Consider the following 21,701-nt stretch of genomic DNA (forward strand, 5'->3'; position numbering starts at 1 on the left):
GCCAAATAATAACATACATTATCTCAAGACACATAAGAAGAAAGCAGTTTGTCTGAATTTAGAAATGAAAAGTTTCAAGTAATGCAGGCCTCACTGTGCTTAAAAGGTTCCAGCATTTTAGCGAAGTGATTCGATTCATCAGGCTTCATAGATGTGTACAGTTGGGTGTCATCAGTGTACAGAATGTGGTGCTTTCTGATGATGTTGCCCGATGGAAGCGTATAAAATAACACAAAAGACTTTGTAAACATTAACAAATTGGAATCTATCTGATAAGTCATTCGTAGCTTTCAAAGGGTTGTTTCTGTGCTGGGATAGATTCTTAATCCTGACTGAAAGTCTTCAAACAGACATTTCTTGTAAGTAATCTCATAACAGTTGGCAACAGCTTTTTCGAGGATGTTGAGGATCTATGATTAGCTAAAACATCGAGATCAAGACCACGCTTTTTAAGCAGAGGTTTAATAATTGCTACCTTAAAAGGCTGTGGTACATAGCCAGTTAATAGACATATTGATCTGATTTAATTTATGGAGCTGTTAATTAGAGGAAAAAAGTTGGGATAGGGTCTAGTAGACAAGTTGATGCTTTAGAGAAGGAGACTATTGAAGACAAGTTGTTAAAATATAAATAGGTTGGTATTAAGGCAACTGGACTAGACAGTGCATCTTTGTTATTTGTGGGGAGGAGATGATGATTTTTTCCCCTGATGGTTATAACTTTATTTGTGAAGATTGCTCATAAAATCATTACTGCTAAGATTTAAAGGAATAGATGGTTCAGTAGAGCTGTGACTCTTTGTCATCCTGGCCACAGTGCTTAAGAGGAACTTGTGGTTGTTTTTATTTTCATCTATTGAGGATGAATAATAGGAGCTTCTGGCATTTAGGATTGGTTTCTTGTACGTAACTGTACAGTAAAACGCCTCAACTGTACTGTGCTTTGAGTGTTCAACAAGACTAGAAAAGCTCTATGTAAATACAGAGCAATTACCGTTTAAGTATTATACTTTCTTTCTAGGCTAAATTTGTTTACAGTATAAACACTGACTATAATATAATTCTTTTCCAAAATCAGTGTAATTAATACGTGTAAATAATTGCAAATTCAAATATTTGGGTAAATACATTTTCTATTTCTATGCCATAGGTCAGAAGAACATCAAGAGTTTGATGAAAGCAGTGAGTGGGGTTATTTACATGTTGAATAAAAGCAATTCAATGTATTGGTGAATTAAAAGCAGAAACATCTGCAAGAATGTTCACTTCAACCGGTCGAGGCAGATGGCCGTCTACATTGAGTCTGGTTCTGCTGGAGGTTACTTCCAGTTAAACGGGAGTTTTTTCTCTCCTCAGTCGTCATGTGTTTGCTCATTGTGGGAACTGTTGGGTTGCTCTATAATTTTGTCAGGTCTCAATCTTACTATGTGCTTTGAGATAATGTATATCGTGGCTTGGCGTGATGCAAATAAAATCGAATTGAATTGAGTATCATAGTGGGAAAGCAGTTCAAACAAAAATGTGTTAAACCAACAAAAGGAAGATACCTTACTTTAACAGCCTTGGTCTTCAAACATGTGAGGGAAAAGTATGGCTTCTGCTTGTCATTAAGGGAAGACTGACATACTGTATATCCTCTTTCAGCTCTCTTAGAATCAAAATACTAAGAAGTTAAATCGTTTGTTTAACACATAGGTCAACAACCCTTACAGTGATAGACTGAACCACAGATGAAGGCAGCAGTCTTAAGAGATATGAGATGCAGGTGATGGTGGACCTGGAGGGAAGATCAGGGCTTCAACACAAACAGGACACCTCCTCTGATCTGCTTGATCTGTATTCTGCATAGACATGAAACCATAAATATTCAGTACACCAAGAGTGATGTATGAAATTTACTCCTATGACAAAGGTGAGTAATCACAAATATTCACCAAGACCTGATTATTTATTGATAGGTACGCACTCTTTTCTCTCTAAGGGCATCAATGTTCACATCCACTTAAGTGTGACTGGCTCCACTGCAGTATGATTGGCAGCACAAAAGTCTAACGTTAATGTCAGTTTTTAGACATGTATTAAAGGTGATTAGAGTAGAGTTAGGATGGTAAGAGTTGTGTTAACTGTCGAGCTCTAAAATGAAGCAGCAGTGAAGGACACAGGTCAAAAGTAAGAGGCAGAGTTTTAAATATCTGCACCGACCAAGAATCAGGACAATTTTAGGCCTTTTACATAATATCACTGACAGCTTGATATCATTGATATCCCATGTAAATATCGATGACCACCGAAAGTTAACCCTTTAGGTACAGAGTGATGCACGATGACCAAAGCAGTGCTGCCTCTAGATTTGTCTGTTGGTTCGGAAAATAATGTTGTCAGCACAAATTCTGGAGCTTATTGTGTGTAAAGAGCCTTAGGGGTCATGTGCACTCAAATATGGTTATTGAAATATGATAGCAATGTACTTCAATATTGTAGTTGTTTTCCATGTTTGAATTTTGTTCACACATGGAAGGCACCAAGAAAAAGAAGTGTGATTATTCATTAGTTAATCATGACATCGATGTGATCGATCATTCTGCTCTCATAAGTGAACTCTTTGATCTGACCTCGTGGTAACTCTTGAGTCACAAATCACAAGGCTTCACATCGAACTCTGTCACATTCATCACAACAGCAGCTGATATAGAGAAATAAATATATATGTATTCAATGATATACAATATGGATTAGGGAATCACACATGAAATCCTAAATATTAAAAAAGGCCGCGCACTTGCAAGGACAATATCCTTCACCTCCTCTGTAACCTGTCTCACAGCTTCATTGATGTTCTTGACCCTGAGAGAAATTCCAAACAAGCAGCCAATCACACAGCCTTCACATATTATAACATATCATAACATTATGCAGATCAGCTACACTTACAGACCCAATAGAGCAATATGATCATGAAAGATTTGGTAACAATACAGTTAAACAATACAAAAAACAGTTGAGTGAGTTTATCTTTTTTTTAAAAACAGCTGCCTTCTGCTGTGAGAATGGAAATGAGAATGAGAAATTGAGTATGAACTACACATCATTTTTAATACTGCATGTGCTGCTGCCTGATCAGCCACATCAGTACATGTAACTGTATACTGCCTAACTCCAGCCCATTAAACTTTGGGCCTGTTTATTTATGAAGTGAATGTATAGCTGCTTTTAGACACGCCCTCTGAATAATCTCCTGACATTCTCTGGAGAACACAAATGTCTGAGTGAGAGGCTCCAGATTTTCTCCGGTGTTTCTCCAGCAAGCCTTCTTGTAAAAATTGGAGGAGAATGTCCGAATGAGACCATGTGAGTAAATAGCAGGAGATTCTCCGCAGGAATCACCACAAGCACGTGGGCGTGTTGATGACACATGACGGACGCAAAAATAAAAATAATATAAATGTATTCAGCTCAGAAGTGGTGGTGTAATACACATGGAATATGTCAAGAGAGCTTTTGGTTATAGGGCTCGACGCAGCTGTGGATGACAGAATGAATGCGTTACGTCCTGCCTCTCCGTGCTGCGTCACCCCTCACCTGAACGCTCCAGAGATTTCTGTGTTGATGTGAACGTGTCTGAGCGGAGAATCTCCTGCTGCTTGCTCATGTGTGAAAGGCAAACTCTTGAGAAAGTCTTCTCCAGAGTTCATGTCTGAAAATGGCTTAAAGAGGAAGATAACAGACAAAACAATATGCTCATAAGTACAAAAGAGTTGATTAGGTATGCATTATACATTGTGTGAAGATGGACACAACTTGTACTACCTCATGTATAATGGGAAAAACTAAATCAGAACAAAACAGTTATCCAGTATGTGAAAGTATTACAGCTGCTAAGTTCTGTATTCCTTTAAAACTGATTTGATTTATTTTCTGTAAAATTTCGACTTGGATTCATGCTTCAGAGGGACTGAGAAGAGTGATATACAAATCAGTGATGGTGCTTTTTTTTAAATTACAACTTTAGGCTGTGGTAATTGTTCATTGTTTTGAAATAAGACTATAATAATAGAAGAAGAATCAAGTATAATAGTGATAATATACTCCCTTAGGTCGCAGTACAATCTAAACAGCAGTCAGGATCCTTTTTGAAGACCACTGTCACATTTCATACACCACTTGAGAAAAATAAAAAAGTGCTGATGAATGAAAAAGTCAGAGAGGGGCTTTGTGAAAGTCCCACAGTGCTGCTGAGAGAAGTGGGGCTAAAGATGCTATCGGTTTCGTTCCATGGCACCGGTAAGTTACAGATGTTTCCTTCACAGCAGGCTGTGCACACCTGGGCAGGAAGACACATCATTAGCAATGTTTGTTGTCACAACACAGTGCTAACATGCTAAAATAGCACATAAACTTTATCGAGGCAGTAATATTTCCTTTATAAACTAAAATCTAGCCCTCCAATTTCTGATATAACAAAACAGTTTTGGTACAAGTACTAGAAGGATAATTGACCAATCAGAAGGTTGGTATTAATTACTATTATTATTCAACAACTGAACATATTTTTTTAACTGTCTGCCAGAAGAATGGACATGCAATAGTCTGTCATGTCTTGATCATCACTTCTGTTTTTTTATAGCACGCCATATTAAGTTTCTTTTCTTGCTTTTCTTTGACTCACTCATCACTGTCTATTTGTGTCACAGCTCCCCCGAGCCCCCCAGTGTTTTTCCCCTCTTCTCTTGTCTCTCTCCCCTCCGCAGGTGTGTGCCATATTCCCCTGATGACTCTGCTGAGACACTGATCACCAGCAGGATATCTACCCTGGTCGTGCTCCCAGTAACTGGCAGTTTGTCCCTCAACACTGCAGTGGTAGTCACTCATCCTTGGCCGCTCTAGATTGTGTATTTAGAGTTTTATCCCTGTGTCTTAACTCGTGTTTGCCCACAGTGTTTCTCTTTGTGCCTCCAGGATCCAGGGTCTCCTGCCAATCATTTGCTCTCTACTCCCTTATCTCATCCTCGTGCCACCTTTGATTTGACTACATATACCCTTGAACTATTCGTACTGTGTGGAGCCTTGTGTTCTGTCTCTGTGCTGAGGTTTAATTATGTGAAAATATGGGATAATGTGAAAAATCTCAGTTTTGAGGGCAGTAAAGCCCTAACACTTGTCTTTACCCCTTCATTCCAACAAGTATCTGAAACATTACCCCTACACAGGATCGTGCAAAACAGAGGGAAAGGGCTAAGGGGTGAAAAGAGATTGGGCCTTACACTAACGTCAACCTAAACATTACCTTAACATAACATCAAAGCATACCTTACAGATGTATGTTATGGGGACTGGAGTAGTAGTAGTTTTTGAGTAACAATAGTATGAGTAATACCTGAGTAATAAGTAATACCCCACATGAGTAACACCTGGACCACACCCACACACAGATTGTCTACACTTCCCTACCTGTTTTCCTTCATGATCCATTTCAGTGCACCCTGTGGAAAGACAGTCCTCCAGAACCACACAGCGTTTGGTCACTGACACACTGTTTCCTTCCCCATCTATTGTGTGACGGGTGTAGCAATATGTGGCTTCTGAAAGACATTAGAACCCAATTGCAGAACACCGACTAAAGCAAATCCTTGAGGACAGTTTTTTTTAAATCTCATGCTGGTGTCATTCACAGAGGGCCGGCTAGACTAAGAAAATGATGTTGTGCAAATGTGTGCAGCAGTTTTGTTTACTTTGTGGCCAAAATCTGTATTCACCATCTGAATTATTAAAACACCAAGGGCCTGTACTACAAACTATGTTTTTTGAATTTGGTTTAATTCTTAGTGGGGTAAATCACCATGGCATGGTTATGTTGTGCTGCTAACCTCATGCATGTTAAGTTTGAAACAATAGATTAATATCAATCAATGGCCACTCTTGACCAATCAGATCATCGGAAAACCATTCATCGATCTACAAGATCCCGGTAGGGACCAAAGAGCAGGGATAGGCAACAGCTAACGAGGCATTCCATAAATCTGACATAAAACCAGTCAACAGATAGTTCAAATAGTCTGAACTTCAGTAACGAAGAGCCTACCCTATATCAGCAACACTGACGACAAAGACAAACAAGTCATTCATAAGCAGACAACTGATAGCACCTTTATCCACAGCAACTAAGATGATGTCTAATAACCATCGTCAACTCTGGTAACAAATAAAATAATTATAATTAAGTTTAGTTGCACTTATATATTGCACTTAGGCAATTTATAGGCACAAAACAGTATCACATTCACAAAAACTCTAAAATACTGAATACATACATTGCATGGTAACAATCGCACAAGAATCTCACAAATGTTTAGACCTAAATGTTTGGATTCTCAGAAAGACTCCTTTAATGGGGTAACACTAATATATTAAAATAACTTTGCTGATGCCACATTATTTAAGTGGAAGGATAGTAGAATTTCTGAATGATACACTAATGATACAATTACCATTTTCCTTTCAAACTATCTATTTAACAGATCATGTACACAGCTAGAGGAATAACATATGTTGTATTTGGGGTCATTACTTGCAATTTACATGTCTATGATAAAACATCCAAAAAGGGAAAAAGGGAAACAGATCTAGGCTGTGCTTTTGAAGAGATGTATGGAAACAGGCGCAGACTGTATTCATTTCCTCAAAACATAGACGAATTCAATTCACAAAACTAATACACCCCAAACAGTTACACAAAATCAACAATAATATCCCTCTTATTTGTCAGAGATAAGAGGATGCTTTGGAAGAATTATGATGACATTGTATTATAATAACTTCAAAGATAATATGCTCTCTAATAGAGCTGGGTCCAAAATTGTGTAAAGTAGGGGACATAAGTGGTAATGTGAACAATAACAGGAAAAACATTATTTAGTGGCCAGTGCTGCAATGAAAAAATGAATCCTTACAAATTGGAAATCTGAAAATCCACCATCATTAAGGCATTGGCGTAATGAGCTTGTGTCCCTCTGTAAACCTGAAGATGAGGACCATTAAATAAATAAACAAAAAAAGCACATATATTGCATTGAACATGGGTGGTTTTATTCATGTACTTATTTTATTATATTCTGTTTTCTTTTCATTAGTTGACATTTGTATTTATAGTTAATGTTTTATTTATGTTTGTTTGAATGTAGGCTATAATGACTAGGTTTCAAATTATAGTCTTTATCATGAAAAGATCCAGCTGCTTTTCCTCTGAATACATTTTTGCACATGCATTTGGTGATAATGCTTTGCCAGGAGTCTTACCATGCGGGCAGTACATGTCTGGTGCCCAGCGATTGCACTCAAAGTTATCTTGTGCATCTTCACAGGTGAAGCACTTGTATCCACCAGGAAAAGGAGTACCTGTGAAAAGACAAAATCCATAAAATCAATTCCTTCCAAGGAACATCGCACTAAACATACTGTCTGTCTGGTCATTATCTTGAACGTGTGTCTGATGTTCCTCTGCCTCAGTCATTAAACAGTAATTGTCAGTAAAAACAGAGGCTTAGCTATTTGGAAAATCACCTCCAGACCTTGGAAGCTCCGTTAGCTGTAGTTTGTTTTTAGCCGAAAAGTCAGCTACCGAAAGTAGCGACGTGAACGAGGCTCCAAAGGAGGATATCAGAGGACATTTAGGCTAAAAACATGGTGTAAAGGATACTGTTTCGAGTTGAATTTGACACTTAGATATCACCACAGGAGCAGTATGGAGGACTCCATAAGTGTCTTGAGGACCAAAAGTGTTTTGAGGACTCAAACACTTCACCCACCCCTAACCTAGCAGTGAGTAGATAATGAGTGAATTAACGTTTTTCCGTAAACTATCCCTCGTCAAAACTATCACTTTACTTTCCTTTTTGATTCAGCACCTCTTGAACCAGCTCTTTGTTATGCTGCTATAGGATTAGATTGATGGGGGACACATGATGCATTGAACTTTGCTTTCCTCCTCTTCCTCTTCATCACTTTAATGTCTGATCAATTCATGGTGTTGGACTTGACTTCTTTACCAGAGTCCTTGTTTTTTTTTATCATTGCAGGATCGCAGATCATGGATGGTAGATTGTGATCATGATGGTGGATCATGAGCATGATGTTGACTGATTCAAATACTTGGTTATGTACTGCTTTATTAGGTAGTGGTCCATCCCTCCCACTCTCTTAATGTATTTCTGTTTTCCTCTTCCCTAATAGTCTGTGAGATTTTTTTTCATGTGACTGTAGTTTGTCCTGCTTGTCCTCAGGCACTAGAGAGATACAAAAAATGTACCTGTTTTCCTTTACGCTGTGAGTGTAACACTGCAATAACATGTTGTGTGGTGTTTGAAGGAGGACACTCACTCGCAGGGTGAAGAAATATGATATCTTGTTCAGTAAAGTCTCTGGTGTGGGAGCTTCTCAGAAGACCCATGATGATGGTCAGCATTAGGACCCAGGCCACTGCAGGCCAGGGCTCCATTGCTGGTTACTAAGGTTTCACACATGCAGCTCTCAGATTGGTAAATGCCAGCACCTGTGAAGTAAAAAAAACCCCCACATCTTTAGATCATGGCTCCAATGTGCTTGAATGGCTGAATGGTCTTTAAATAAAACATTAATTCACTGTTATTTTCCTAATTGACGGTCTGTTTACCTTTTTTACATTTTGGATGTTGATCTCCAGTGTATCTGGTCATTGCTGTGGTATTTTTGCTTTGCACATTGTTTTTATCAGACAGCATGGCTAGTGCTGTGACATTCCTGTGTCTGTTTAGTCATCATAGCTATTATTTCTCATGCTTTCAACTTATATCGAAATATTCCGAAAAAAGGAAACGTGGCCAAAGAAGCTTCAGATTAACCATTATTCATGAAAGGTGAGTGTAAAGAAGGAAGAAAGAGCATTTGATGCTCAAGCTTGGAGCTATCCTTCACTTTAATGAAGGGGCCTCATTGCCACATTGAGTGTGACGTCACACTCCCTCCGAGTGGGAGGGTGGAGGAGCCAGATTGAAACTGGGCCAGAAAGAGGTGGAGAGAGAGACAGTGGGGTAAGACCGGTCTGAGTATAACTTTACAATAAAATTATTTTACTCTTTTGACTTAGTTAAAAGGTATGGACTGGTGACCTGTCCAGAGACTCCACCTCTCGGCCAATGTCAGCCCTTGGCTCCAACAACGAAAAGGAAAAGCAGTATCAACATTAGCTGGATGTATCACCCACTGCTTTGTGCAGATGAACCCTGATTTACAGAATGCCATTGGTAACATGGTAACAAATGATTAACAATAAAACACATAAAAACAGACCATTTACATACAGAGTTCAGCACAGTACAGACTGTTGGCACTGCTCAGAGCTCGATACACAGTCATTGTAGTTGTACACGTAATACAAAAAATGTTGTGCGACATGTCCCTCACTTACAGATCAAGTACATTTGGTTGCATCCTCACATTTATAACTATAATCTATTTTATTAATTTGACAGGGTGACACAAAGTCTTCTTTGAATTAGGTTGTAGTTTGATACTGAGACATACCAAATGACACTCAGCACATAGTGGTGCTACTGCTCATTGTGTTACTTCAGTTCAAGCCTTTATCATCTGTTATAATGATCTAGCAATTAATGAGAGAATCGTTCCCAGGGTAGGAGATTTCTTCATCCTTGTTTACTCCAGAGCAAAGACGGATGGTCACCCCAGGTAAAGTCCAGAACAAGGAAAAGGAGCCAACGGAGCAGTGGCTGAGACCAGTGTCATCTATCACCCTGCAGGTAAAGTAAGGACAGAACAGACCCATGGTGAAAGTTGACTCATTCAACAGCTTGGATATACAGGAGACCTTGTCCCATAGACAACAAACTGCACTGACATGGAAGAAAAAAATGGAGCCATCTGAACATTTGTCACATCCACTTGACTTCAGTCCTTTGTGCACTTTCCGCCAGCACAGCCTGATGCATTGAAGGCCCGGCTGAAATCTGGATGAGCTCATTTTATTCAAGCGAACTCAAAGAGCAGCTTACAAAGAGCTATCTAAACATTCCAGACAGGTTCATACTGTGTGCACATAAACTTATTCCCACACACACAGTCACACATTTATCTCTGACATTCCCTGACAAATATTTGAATGAGAACAAGGTACAGGGACATGCTCACTATTGCAAGATATTTTCAAGACCACAGAAGTGACCCTAAGGAATTCAGAAAGCCTAGTAAGAAACAGGCACTCAAGTGAAACAATTCTAAAATGGACTCTTTACATGACTCCATGCTTATTTTCCTGTGTATCCCTGAAAATCAATGTACCCATGCACTGCATGTACCATTTAAATGGTACACTAGAGCTAAGCGTTTAAAGAAACATATGTTAATATCAGAACCAGCGAATGGAGGACCGAAAAATGCACGGCTCAAAAGGCAGAGTTCAGGCAGTTTAATCAATCCAGGTTGGTGCACAATCAAAAGGCACAAGGCAACGATATCAAAAGGGAGCAGGCAAAAAGGCATGGGCAGGTTAACAGGCAATGGTAATATACTGAGAAACTCACAAGAAAACTATGCTGGAACATCGACACTAGAACACAAGGAACTGGCAACATGACGGAAGACACACAGGGTTTAAGTACACAGACAATCAGGGGGTAGCAAGGCGCAGGGCAGGGAGCACAAGCCAGGATCTATCTGCCACAGCGAGTCATGACAGTCATTTGCAATTTGTGTAAATATGTGTTCCTGTTGTGCCAAAGATCTCAAACTCAACTAAACTAGCTCTCATTTACCTTTGCCTTAACATTTTGTTCATTTTCTCTCTTATGTTTAAACTATGATTGTCCTGGATTAGTTTTAGGTGCAGAGGCAATTTTTCCCATTAATCTTAATTCATCTATTTCATGAATTGAACTGCATAATTTGGTTATTGGACAGGCTAAAAAAATCATCACTTTCTGCTGCATATATATATACTGACATAAGTTTTTCTTGACTTTTAAAAATAATTCCTGACTAAAGTAGGCCTAGTGTGCAGTAATTCATCTAATTTGGGAAGTGAATGAATGAACATGCTACTTTGCTTTGTTAGTTGGCTGGTGCTGTGTAATTGTTGATCAGGTAGGTACCAGTCATCTCAGCATACACTTGAGGATAATTCAACTATACAGCAAAACTTGAAATAATGATTTAAGATAAGATAAGAGTGGTGGTACTGAACTGACAAAGAGTCATTTTCTACTCACAAATTCAACTTTTGATTTGAAAGTGTGAGAACGTATCTTTTCTCTTTCTATAGAGTTACACAGGCATTACAAAAGTCAATATGACATATTTTGAAGGGACCAATAAGCAAGAAGGTCTTACTGTGTCTGCAAGGGTTTTAAAATAATACATCTGGACGAAAGCATAATCTAAGACAGGTAAATGGACCCTATGCCCCTCTGACCTGTGCTTGACCAGCTTTTCTTTATCTTTTAGTCTCCTCAGGATTTCCTGCCCAATAGCCTGGCACAGGCAACACACTGTGGGTCAGAGCTAACGTATGTCATGAAAGGTGATGCCAAAATCCGGCTGTGGTGAAAGGGATTAGTCACAAAAACAGCAGCAAAGCCACATGCCTCAGAGTCACAGCCTCTTGTAATGCACTAGTTTTTGACCTCTGCACAAAGCAACTGGGTGATCTGCAGCCATGCTGGACTGCATCATGTTTCCTCCCGGAGATCTTTATCACAGCTGAGGTCTTCAATGTATTCACTCCAAGATGAGGAGAACAAGGATACATATCAAGTGCTGTGACAGACTCAAAGAGACTGTGTGTAAATTCCACTCATTAGAGAATATTTATTAGCTCACATAAATGTTGTTATTCCAAGAAATATTATAAATGAGACTATATTTTTACTGTATGGTATGTATAAGTCAGAAAGCTGCTTTCGGGCAGAGCTCATCAGAATTGAGGGATTAAAGTAATTAGAAGGTAAGAAATTGAAAAAAAACAATCAGCCCAAAAAGATTTGATGTCCTCTGATTTAAGTCACAACTTCATGCAACTTTTTACAGGAAAACAACTGTAACAAGACCCGATTTGTCCATAGGATAGTTGAGTATTAGATTCTGACTACCAAAAGGAAAAATGCAAGGATATCACTTGTTACATCACTGGTAAAAAAAAAATGTTATTCGATGGATCGAGTCCAGCATTCACAAGCTTCATAGGTAAGTGTTTACCAAGGTGACATTAAAGTCAATAACAGCAAAGGCATCACCCAGGAGCAAAATTGGGACTTTAATAACAAATGTCACTGCTGGGGGTCTACTCTCTCCATTCCGCTGTGAACCACACGCGGTACATCATGATGTCGGCTAAACATTGTGATGGCAGTCAGACATCGTCAACTGCATCTTCCATCAGTCAAACCTTGTCAGGGCAGGAAAATAGCTGAAAAGAAAAATAATAATTCAAATATCTCTAACTAAAAATAGGTGCCATACACATAGAGGACACCAAAGAAAATGTCAACTCGGAAAGACCATGTGATTCGAAAGGTTTTGAAGACAAGGGCCAACACTGGTGTCAATGTGCTCTGAATGATATTCCTAATACATAGGATTTTCATGTTGTGTCTAGGCATTTCCCGGAGCACTGCCAGTAACCCCTCCCCTGTTTTTTCCCCCACACAATGGTCTTAACACAGTGTTGCATCTTTCTATTTCATGACATCAGATTAGGTTAAATTGATGCCTCACCATCTTTGCAACTGATTCAACATCCTCAGCCTCGACCCTCAGTGACTGGTGCAGGTGAGAAAGTAGGCAGGGCCTGATCTTCTATACTTTTCATGTGAACAACTGAGGTCATCACTGTGAAGAGGCTTACCGTAATGCATTCTGTTGTCCCAATACTTAAAATGAAATGACCAGCAGCTCTTTACTCCAGCATCAAACATAGATTAGGTATAAAGACTTTTACCTTCTCATATTGTAGGACAGCATATTGCGTTAACCACGTCTTTTCTAGTATGGGTAAGAATGGCAGGGCCTGGAGAGGATCTATTAGCAGTTCGGTGGGTTAGGGGTTAAAATTACTATACATAATTACTGAAATAATGCACATCTGTCAATTATGGTACATCAAAACATTGTTATGACAATACTGGGTCTGCCTAATACATTCACGGTAAAAAATCAGGCACATTTAGAGAACTGAAATCTATGTGTGTGTGAAATTTGGTGCAGCTTGATGGCGAAGGTATTCACTCTACGGAGTGCCATTCTAGTTAGAAGCAGTACTCAGTTGTGTGTATATTACCTGTTAGTCTAGTATATAAGCCATTAAAATCTAGTTTAAACAGAGGTAACACCGCTGCCCCAGAGTGACAGTGTTTTGCAAACAAAGATGGCTATGTAAGTTTTACAGATGTTTATCATTTGAATTACTATTTCATCAGTATAAAACAGAAACACATGAGGTAACTAGTAGTTCAGCTGTGGAAAACTGCAACAAGATCAGACTTAGAATGGACTAAAAAAGCTGCTATAAGTTATCTAAGAACGAGAGGATAATCTCTTACAGCTATCTAACCTATGCCATGTGCCTTTCATCCCACCGACATTGATACAGAGGTCTGGTTTCAGTGGCACAGGTGTCCTAACACTGCACTATAGAAGCAGATGGATATGTTAAGAGATGTGCTAATACTGTGATGTGTAAAGCCTTGGCATTTCACCAGGGTTGGGCATCAGAGCATCTTTAATGAAAATGCATGGGAAAAAAAGTTAAAGAGTTCAAGTTAAAGTTAAAGAAATAGGCTCTACTTTCTCTCCAACTTGATTTATATATTAGGACCAGTACCACTAAGTTCTATTAAGTGCAGAAGTTTTAAGCCATCTACCAGCTAACTAATCTCCAAACAATGTTGTTGCATTTTTAAAATGTACTGGAATCTCTTCTCTCCTTTATTCTATTAATTGTAATAAACAAGTAGCTGACTCTTGTAACTTGGTTGATGTGTTCTAAAAAAAACAGCCATCTGTCTACAAAGAAGCACAATTCTTAAAGCAAGTCCCTGTCTCTTCAAAAAAGTCCTGTACAACGCTTATCACATTTCATAATTTGCATTCAGACTAAAAAGCAGTTGAACATAGTGGATCACACTTCACTGCACAGTTACCATCAGCAATTTCCCTGTTTTCTCTGTGTGGGGGAGGAAGGGGGCTTCATGCAGGTGAGAAAATGTGAGGTGGAATGGGTGAGAAGTTTGGGAAAAGGATTGTAAAGATCTGTGTAAAAAAACTGAAAGAAACATCTCATCACTCACTTTTCTATACACAGAAAAACTACTTCTGTCCCAACACATGTAGTATGATTGATGAATGGTAACTTATACAAATACAAAGATAAAATGATGGTAGGCATGTGTGTATACTTGCAGGGATCCCAGTCTGAATCGTTGACAGCGGGAGAATGTGATTTGCAGGCCTGGCTACTTGTTATGCTGAGCCAAGCAACAACCTGTGGATAGTGTTTCCTCTCAGATGAGGGAGGCGGGGAGGGGGTGCTAATGGATTGTCTGTGTGACTGGTCTGGTCTGCGCCCACACTAACAATAACAATCTCTTGAATGTGATACAAGAATTTTTCATTCTGTATCATATCTGTATCACCTGAAAATGCATATCACATGACCATTCATACAGTGATCTTGTGTGGCAGTGTTAGCAGAAAATGCTACGGAACAACAATTTTGAAAAGTAAAGAGCAGGGATTTCTTTTCTTGGGCTGATGATGAGGTGGAACTGTTATTGGAACTGTTTCCTTATCCGTTCATCAGTGGAAGTTGATTCGTGACTGATAAAACCCAGTCAGACAGTGAATGTGAGTGTCTTTGTCAATGCTTCTCCATCCAGACTTTTTATAGTCTATGGTCCAGACTCAGTGGCGGTTGGTCAATAGAGGGTGCCAGGGCTCCGCCCTCCCTTGTGGAGAGTGTTTTATTTATTTTTTTATAAATAAAATTTAACATTAGCTATGATAAATTATTTAAGTATTTATGTGTTTAAATTTCATAAGTAACGTTTGTTGTTTATCATATAAATAAATATGTTCAGTAAAAATGTGTGCAAAACAAGTGTTTACACACATAGTCAGTTCAAGGGCGCTGGAAAAGTCGCCCATAAAGCAGAGACAAGTAGCCAATAAGGGATTTTGCTGGGGAAGATACGCGTATGGCAAAGTAAATTTGGCCAATCAACATCGTCAAAAATAATGCCCGAAGGAAGGGTGATTCTGAAGGCGCCCCAAGCCCGGTCCCTCAGTGTCGGTGGTGGAGGAAATCAGACGGTATTAGCGAAAATGACGGCCACAGGTGCGCACGAAACAGCATCACAGCCACAAAATCTCTTCTCCAACCTCCATTCAAGAGGAGAACTTTGGCTGAAAAACTTGAAGTCGTCACTGGCACAGCAGAGTAGTGTGGATATAGTAGAATTGATGTTTTTTAAACCTGAAACTTTTTAGTGTGGACATTACTTCAGAGTAATGAAAAGGTTGTGCTTCTGCATGCAGTGGTTGGGAATGTAAACTATTCATCTTTCCTTCCTTCCCATAAAGACCTCCATTCATTATCCCCTCAAAGAAAAGAAGAAAAACTTTGAAAACAAGGACTGGACTTCAAAGTAATTTCACACTACCCCTGCTTATGGTAAGATTTTATTAAAATGAATATGCTTTGCATTTGAGCTGACTGAATTTAACTGATCTAATAGGACAGCAGGTGAAAGATGGCTGACTGTCTGTGTGTCTTTGCCTTTCGTCTCACTACATAGGTCAAACATAGAGAAGTTAACATCAACCAGATTTCATGAAGCCATTATCACTGCAGAAAAAAAAATATATACTTATCTTCATCTGACTGTTGTTTTAGTTCCTCTGAAACTACCACCACAAGTAAAGCATGGATTATTCATGTTGTAAAAGCCCAGGACTGCAAAGCAACAGATGGTTGACAGCCTGTTCCAAGCTGCATGACATGGAGAAGCATGTGTCCTGCAGTGTGAACACATACTGTGAATCTACTCATAGAATCATCAGCATCCACTAATCTGTGCTCCTGTCATACCCACATCCTGCAAATAAAACAGCTTCTGCTACTGTCTATCATTATATATGGACATGCCCAATACCCATTTAACATGATCAGAAGTAAGTGCTCTACATGGAAGGACACAGCTGTGGTTTAAAAGTTGACAGGGACGGCACAACCCTATGAAAATGACATTTAGTTTCACTGGTAGAGAGCTGATACTTTAAGATAAATAATGTGTAAATGGGTTAAAACAGCATGTTGCATATCATATCTATTTTCTCCATGGTGGAATATGTGATATTATGTGCAGAAGGACGTCTAACAATGAAATAAACTGAAATAATAAAAAATGATTAAAACACCAAGCTCTCCCATGATTTAACAGCTGGTTATGACACTTTTCATATGTTGCACATCAATAGGGTGAGCAACTTCATTTTGCTGTGAAGAAAAATCATACTTTTATGTTTTATCAACCTCCTTTAGAAGAATTTATGCCTTAATTGACTTATTTAAATGGATAGCACCACATTTTGCTGCTACAATATACAAGATATTAAAATTAACCAATTCAAAAAATTTCAAAATTTGATTCTAATCTTGTCAAAACTGACCACATCTGTGATACCTTACTGTATGGAGTTGATAGGGATAAATAAGACAATATACTGCTCCTGGATGCTGTGGGACTAACACTTTGAATTGCTTTCAAGAGAATTTTATCTGCAACCTGAACACAGTGTCAGTGATCAACTTGGGGTCATCATGTGATTGGGATCTTGACATCAGACGCCCTCACCCAGGAGACCAAGCTGGTGATGATCTGGCCCAGACTGCAGGGAGCGAACTACGCCACGGATCCCCCCTCTTCAACAGGAGCCACAAGACCTCTCTATGGCTTCAAAGATGTTGATGTAACCCCCTCTCGACCATGAAGTCCTTTGGAAATAATTATATACTTGATAACAACAAAAGTTCATATGCTGAAGAATATCCCAATCTGCCTCTATATACTTAGGAGTAAAAATGACCAATCTGACAAGTTATTCCATTCACAATTCTACTCCTCTTCTAAAACAGGGAAAATAAGTTAAGCGCTGGTCTATTTTACTGTTGTCTCTCATTGGGAGAACAAACTCCCTAAAGATGAATGTTGGGAATGTGTTCGTAAGAGGTCTGCTAAGAAGACTCAGTCAGATTCATGACACTTTCTTAAACTGCAGAATTGTTCACTTATTGATGAATACCATGTCTTCGTAATTGAAAGCAGATGTCAAATTTTTCTAATTACCATATGGCGCCCCGCCAATATCCATAAAAGGGCATGAGACTGGGGCGCAGTGTGCACACAGAGAAATCACTGAAAAAACCTTTCAAATAGCAGGAGTGACTGAAGAAAAATCTAAAGACGGCGCCGCACCAGACTCAAACCATGAAAACAGTTGTTATATTTTGTAGTGTCAGCAGTGAACATACTTCAAAAAATGATACGTGGAATGCAGTGATAAGTTCAGTAAAAGCTGTATCAGGAGAAAGTTGCATAATTGAAGTTAATTGAAGCAAAATAGTTTGATCTCAGATTTGAAGTCAAAATAAATATTGTTAAACACAGAAGAGAGAGGGGTAAGGGAAAAGAAGAGGAATATTCACAGTTATCAAGTTATCTGAGCTGGAGCGGCACATCATTGGAAACACAGCACTGTAACAGGCTACACTTGGACATAAGATTTTAACTAGCTGCATTAGTAAAACTATGGAACAAGTGACACATGTAAGATGTGAGCACCAGTTTGTAAAACCAAAAGATGGGTGACTATTTTTGTGTGTAAATAATCTCCTCCTCCTTCAACATGATCATGTGTTTAAATAGTGTGATCTATTGCTGTACAGACCAAATAGAGTGGGTGTGTTCTCCTCTTCAACATTTCCATGCATTTGAAACTATTATAACATCTACTGAAACTTTTTTTTAAATAAAAATATAAAATATTAGAGTGATTTAAATGTTATTATACAACTGTAGAATTATAAGTAAAAAACACAATGACTGATTATTTTACACAATAATTTCAGTTGTCAAGTGTGCATAAGAGTGCTCTTCAGTGTGCATAAGAACAAATCCCAGATAAGAAAACATTGGTGAATGTATGAATCTGAAAAAAAAACTGCGTGGGTTTTAAGAAGAAACTTCAACATAAAAGCGTGTATCCAAATTCGTGTTTGTTTCAAGCCATACCTATTTTTATACCCCAATCTTCTTTTAAGTTGCTAAACCAGATTATCTTTTCCTTTAAGTGGATCAATAAATCAGTCCAGTTTCTTTTTCCACTGTCACAATGTATTTGGGGACTGTTTGGTTTCTCTATAGTAACTATACTCCATAGTAAAAACTTACCCTTACCGTATAAAATGTCAAAAGTTATGATGTCAATATTGAGATAATGTTCATTTATTTATTATTTATAAATTTATTTTAACAACATCTGATACCTAATGTGTTCCTGGTCTCTCTCTCTCCTCTCTCTCCCCCTCCCCACTATCTCTTTCTCTTCTCCCCCCTTTTCCACCCATCTCTCCTCTCCTCCTCTTTTTTCTCTGCTCACCCCAACCGGTCAAGGCAGATGAACGCCCACATTGAGTCTGGTTCTTGAGGTTTCTCCCTGTTAATGAGGGAGTTTTTTCTCTCCACAGTCGACAAAGTGCTGCTCATTGTGAGAACGGTTGGGTTTCTCTATATTAATAATATAATAATAATAATTTTAAGTTCTTGACCTTCTATGTAAAGTGTCTTGAGATAATGTATATTATGCTGTGGCGCTATACAAATAATATTGAATTGAAATGTGTGTAATGATTTATTGCTATCAAATACAATGAAAATCAATTCAAATTCATTTTTGTTTAAACGCAACAGGACCCAAAGTCCTGGTTATTTTATTGGACAGTTATCTCAAAATTGTTTGGTTAATAATTATATAAAAGCAAAACATCCTCATGTTGACAGTAAATGTTTGATCATTTGGACAAATTAATTCAAAGATGAATTTACCATTGAAACTATCATTAATGAAATTTTCTACAATTTAAGACTTGGTTTGCCAATCATTGCAGTACCTGGGAGTTTCCACTATTACAGCATAATGGGGAAGGTGTCAAGCAGCTGTATGACGCCCTGCAGTCAGCGTGCACTGGACACAGACATCCAGCAGCAGTGCTGCCCACAGAGCCTGTGAAGCTTCCTGCAGAAACTCTTTCTTCTTCACAATGTGCATTTACTACATTTCTACAGCTTTTGTCATGCTGATTGAGCAGAAACACAAAGGCCAACACATCAGCAGCCATACTACACATGCACTCCGCAGCAAATTAAAGCTACTGGGATCCCCCTATTCAAACCAGGAGCAAGGTTCATAAGTGAGGTCTGCTACCGGCACAACACATTTGCAACACACACACACAGATCATGCTCAATTATTAACTTTGTTATAATGTACCATTCACCCTGAGTCTTGACTGGAACCTGAAGTAACAGATGCAAACAGAAAAAAAAAAAGATTAACTATAAATTAAAAAATTGGATGAAATTCCTCTTAGATTATTGTTCAATTTATGTAAATTTTTTCATGTTTGCTTGGATTTAATTGAAAATATATATCATCATATAAAATATTAAAGGGTAAATGATGATCTGCAAAATGGATGTATTGCATTTATATATTAAATAAAATCATACTTTTGCAATTTAAAAAAAAATGTTTTGGGCCTAATGTGTTTTAATTAGTGTGTTGATGTCTTTATAAAATTAATTAAATGTATAAGTTAAATTAATGACATGCCTACTTTAATGTCAGAAAATTATAACAAATGTCCTTTATTGGTTAATAGAAAGTAGAAGTACCAAACACTTTTTGGTACAGGCTGAAATGTGTCCTCACCACTAAACATTCTTTTTGTTCAGCAAAAAAAAAATTGATGTGCAAAAAAATAATCATGGTGCAATTGTTTTTGTTATATCTGCAATGAGGCACAATTTAAGTGTAAATGGTAATTGTTTCATTCCTTTTCACTGAACATTTTAAATAACAGTGAAATGTGTGTACTGTTTGGACCAGCCAACACTGTAAAAGCCATAGATTCTATTTACAGTGAACAAAGAAAACAAACAAATCAATGACTGGTTTCAGAATGTGCAGAGATATTTAATTTTTAGACTTACAGCTGCAGAGAGCCTGTGGTGACTGACAGGGTTCAGAGCATTAGACCCAGGTTGGGATTTATTTCAACAATTATTTATATTAACACCAATTATAAATGAGTCACAGTACCGATGCCAATTTTTAAAACGATTCCTTATTTTAATACATATGAAAGCATGTTTTGCAAAGGAAAAAAAACAAATTCATCCAAAAATAACCAGGTCAACAATGAAATAAAGATGACTACATTTTATTCGTATCAGGATCTCTCTGATCATAGAAAGGATAATAAATCTGACCGTGACATCTGAGCGCGAAGTTTGTGATCTCTGAGCTACAGATGACACTAACAGCAGCAAGGCTGGATAACCATACCGGCCCGTGATGTGAGCTGCAGTGACAGGGCCAGAGCAAATGGACAGCAGCTCCATGCAGGACAGCAGAACACCAGTGTCTGTTCTAATGCACACGCACGCATACACACACAAACACACGCATACACACCATGCACAAATACACAACCCCTGGTAGAAGGAGTGAACAAAGCCTCAACGGTGTGGGGGTGTTTCCATGTACCCAACCCCAAAAACACTGTCTACTGCATCACCCATTTCACACACTGTCAGTCACACACTGTGTTTGTGGAGATCAGAGCCTCAGGCCTGTCCAGACGAGTCAAAGTGAAGAGACATCTATGACATACTGAAACATGTAGACCAGCGCTGACACTGATCATCCTATTTCACTATTAATAATTACCTAAGCACAGACAAATTACAGCAGAATCCCTCTTTGTCTTTGAGGCCTTGTCAAAACCAAAATCAATTTCATTATCTGATGATGGAGTTTATTTGAAAGCAAATTTTAAATCATTGATTTTTTTTTTTAATAAGAAAGAAAGGGATACTGAACAAATGATTTCTTTACTGTTGTGAGCTCCATTTGGATTTTACGGAGCAGATGAGGGGGTCAAAGTGGGTCACAGCTTCCCAGCATGCTCTGGGTGTTTGAACCCAGATGGTTTGAAATCGGTTTCCATCTGACGATTGTCCACAGAGGGTCTCGATCAGGGGCCGTGTTGATCCCTGACCGTGTCGTTGCTGCAGCACTTACTTGAGCAGAGAGGTTCCAGCTGTCAGACTCGCTCAGGATCCCGAGGCGGAGCAGAAAAGTCTTCTCCGGCGTGGAAACACTCATCCGCTCCTCCTGTTTGATGCCTCTCAGGATGATTGTCCCATTGGCACATCGGATTGGTCACACTCTGGCCAACACGGACGGGGAGCTGTTTTCCATTGAGGTAGGAGACGGTGTTCAAGTGCGGCTCCGCGTCTGTCAGGGGTCGTGGCTGAGCCCGCTTCTCATTGGCAGGGAGGGTCTGGTGGGCGGTAGCTCCGGCGGCCATACCCCCGT

The 21,701-nt window shown here is 38.7% G+C and overlaps 1 protein-coding gene across 1 annotated transcript; it reads right to left on the bottom strand.

Annotated features, from left to right (window-relative positions):
- Window positions 1–4,018: 4,018 nt before the first annotated feature.
- Window positions 4,019–21,603, bottom strand: LOC109637365 (ly6/PLAUR domain-containing protein 6). The gene is made up of 5 exons (XM_020099652.2): window positions 21,405–21,603; window positions 8,373–8,544; window positions 7,293–7,391; window positions 5,448–5,578; window positions 4,019–4,320 (listed from the first exon to the last, which is right to left on the bottom strand). The coding sequence occupies exons 2-5, from the start codon at window positions 8,488–8,490 to the stop codon at window positions 4,150–4,152; spliced, it is 519 nt and encodes a 172-aa protein (XP_019955211.2). The 5' UTR covers window positions 8,491–8,544; window positions 21,405–21,603; the 3' UTR covers window positions 4,019–4,149.
- Window positions 21,604–21,701: the final 98 nt, after the last annotated feature.

The sequence above is a fragment of the Paralichthys olivaceus genome, chromosome 10 (genome assembly GCF_024713975.1).
Source record: "Paralichthys olivaceus isolate ysfri-2021 chromosome 10, ASM2471397v2, whole genome shotgun sequence".
NCBI classification, from domain to species: Eukaryota; Metazoa; Chordata; class Actinopteri; order Pleuronectiformes; family Paralichthyidae; genus Paralichthys; species Paralichthys olivaceus.

Bases quoted from the DNA above. Each gene is read 5' to 3' on its own strand.
- LOC109637365 (XM_020099652.2), bottom strand. From the start codon at position 8,490: ATGGAGCCCTGGCCTGCAGTGGCCTGGGTCCTAATGCTGACCATCATC. The intron at 7,392-8,372 runs GTGAGTGTCCTC...GTCTTTTCACAG, and splicing joins CATATTTCTTCACCCTGCGA to GTACTCCTTTTCCTGGTGGA. The intron at 4,321-5,447 runs GTAGGGAAGTGT...CTTCCTGCCCAG, and splicing joins TGGATCATGAAGGAAAACAG to GTGTGCACAGCCTGCTGTGA.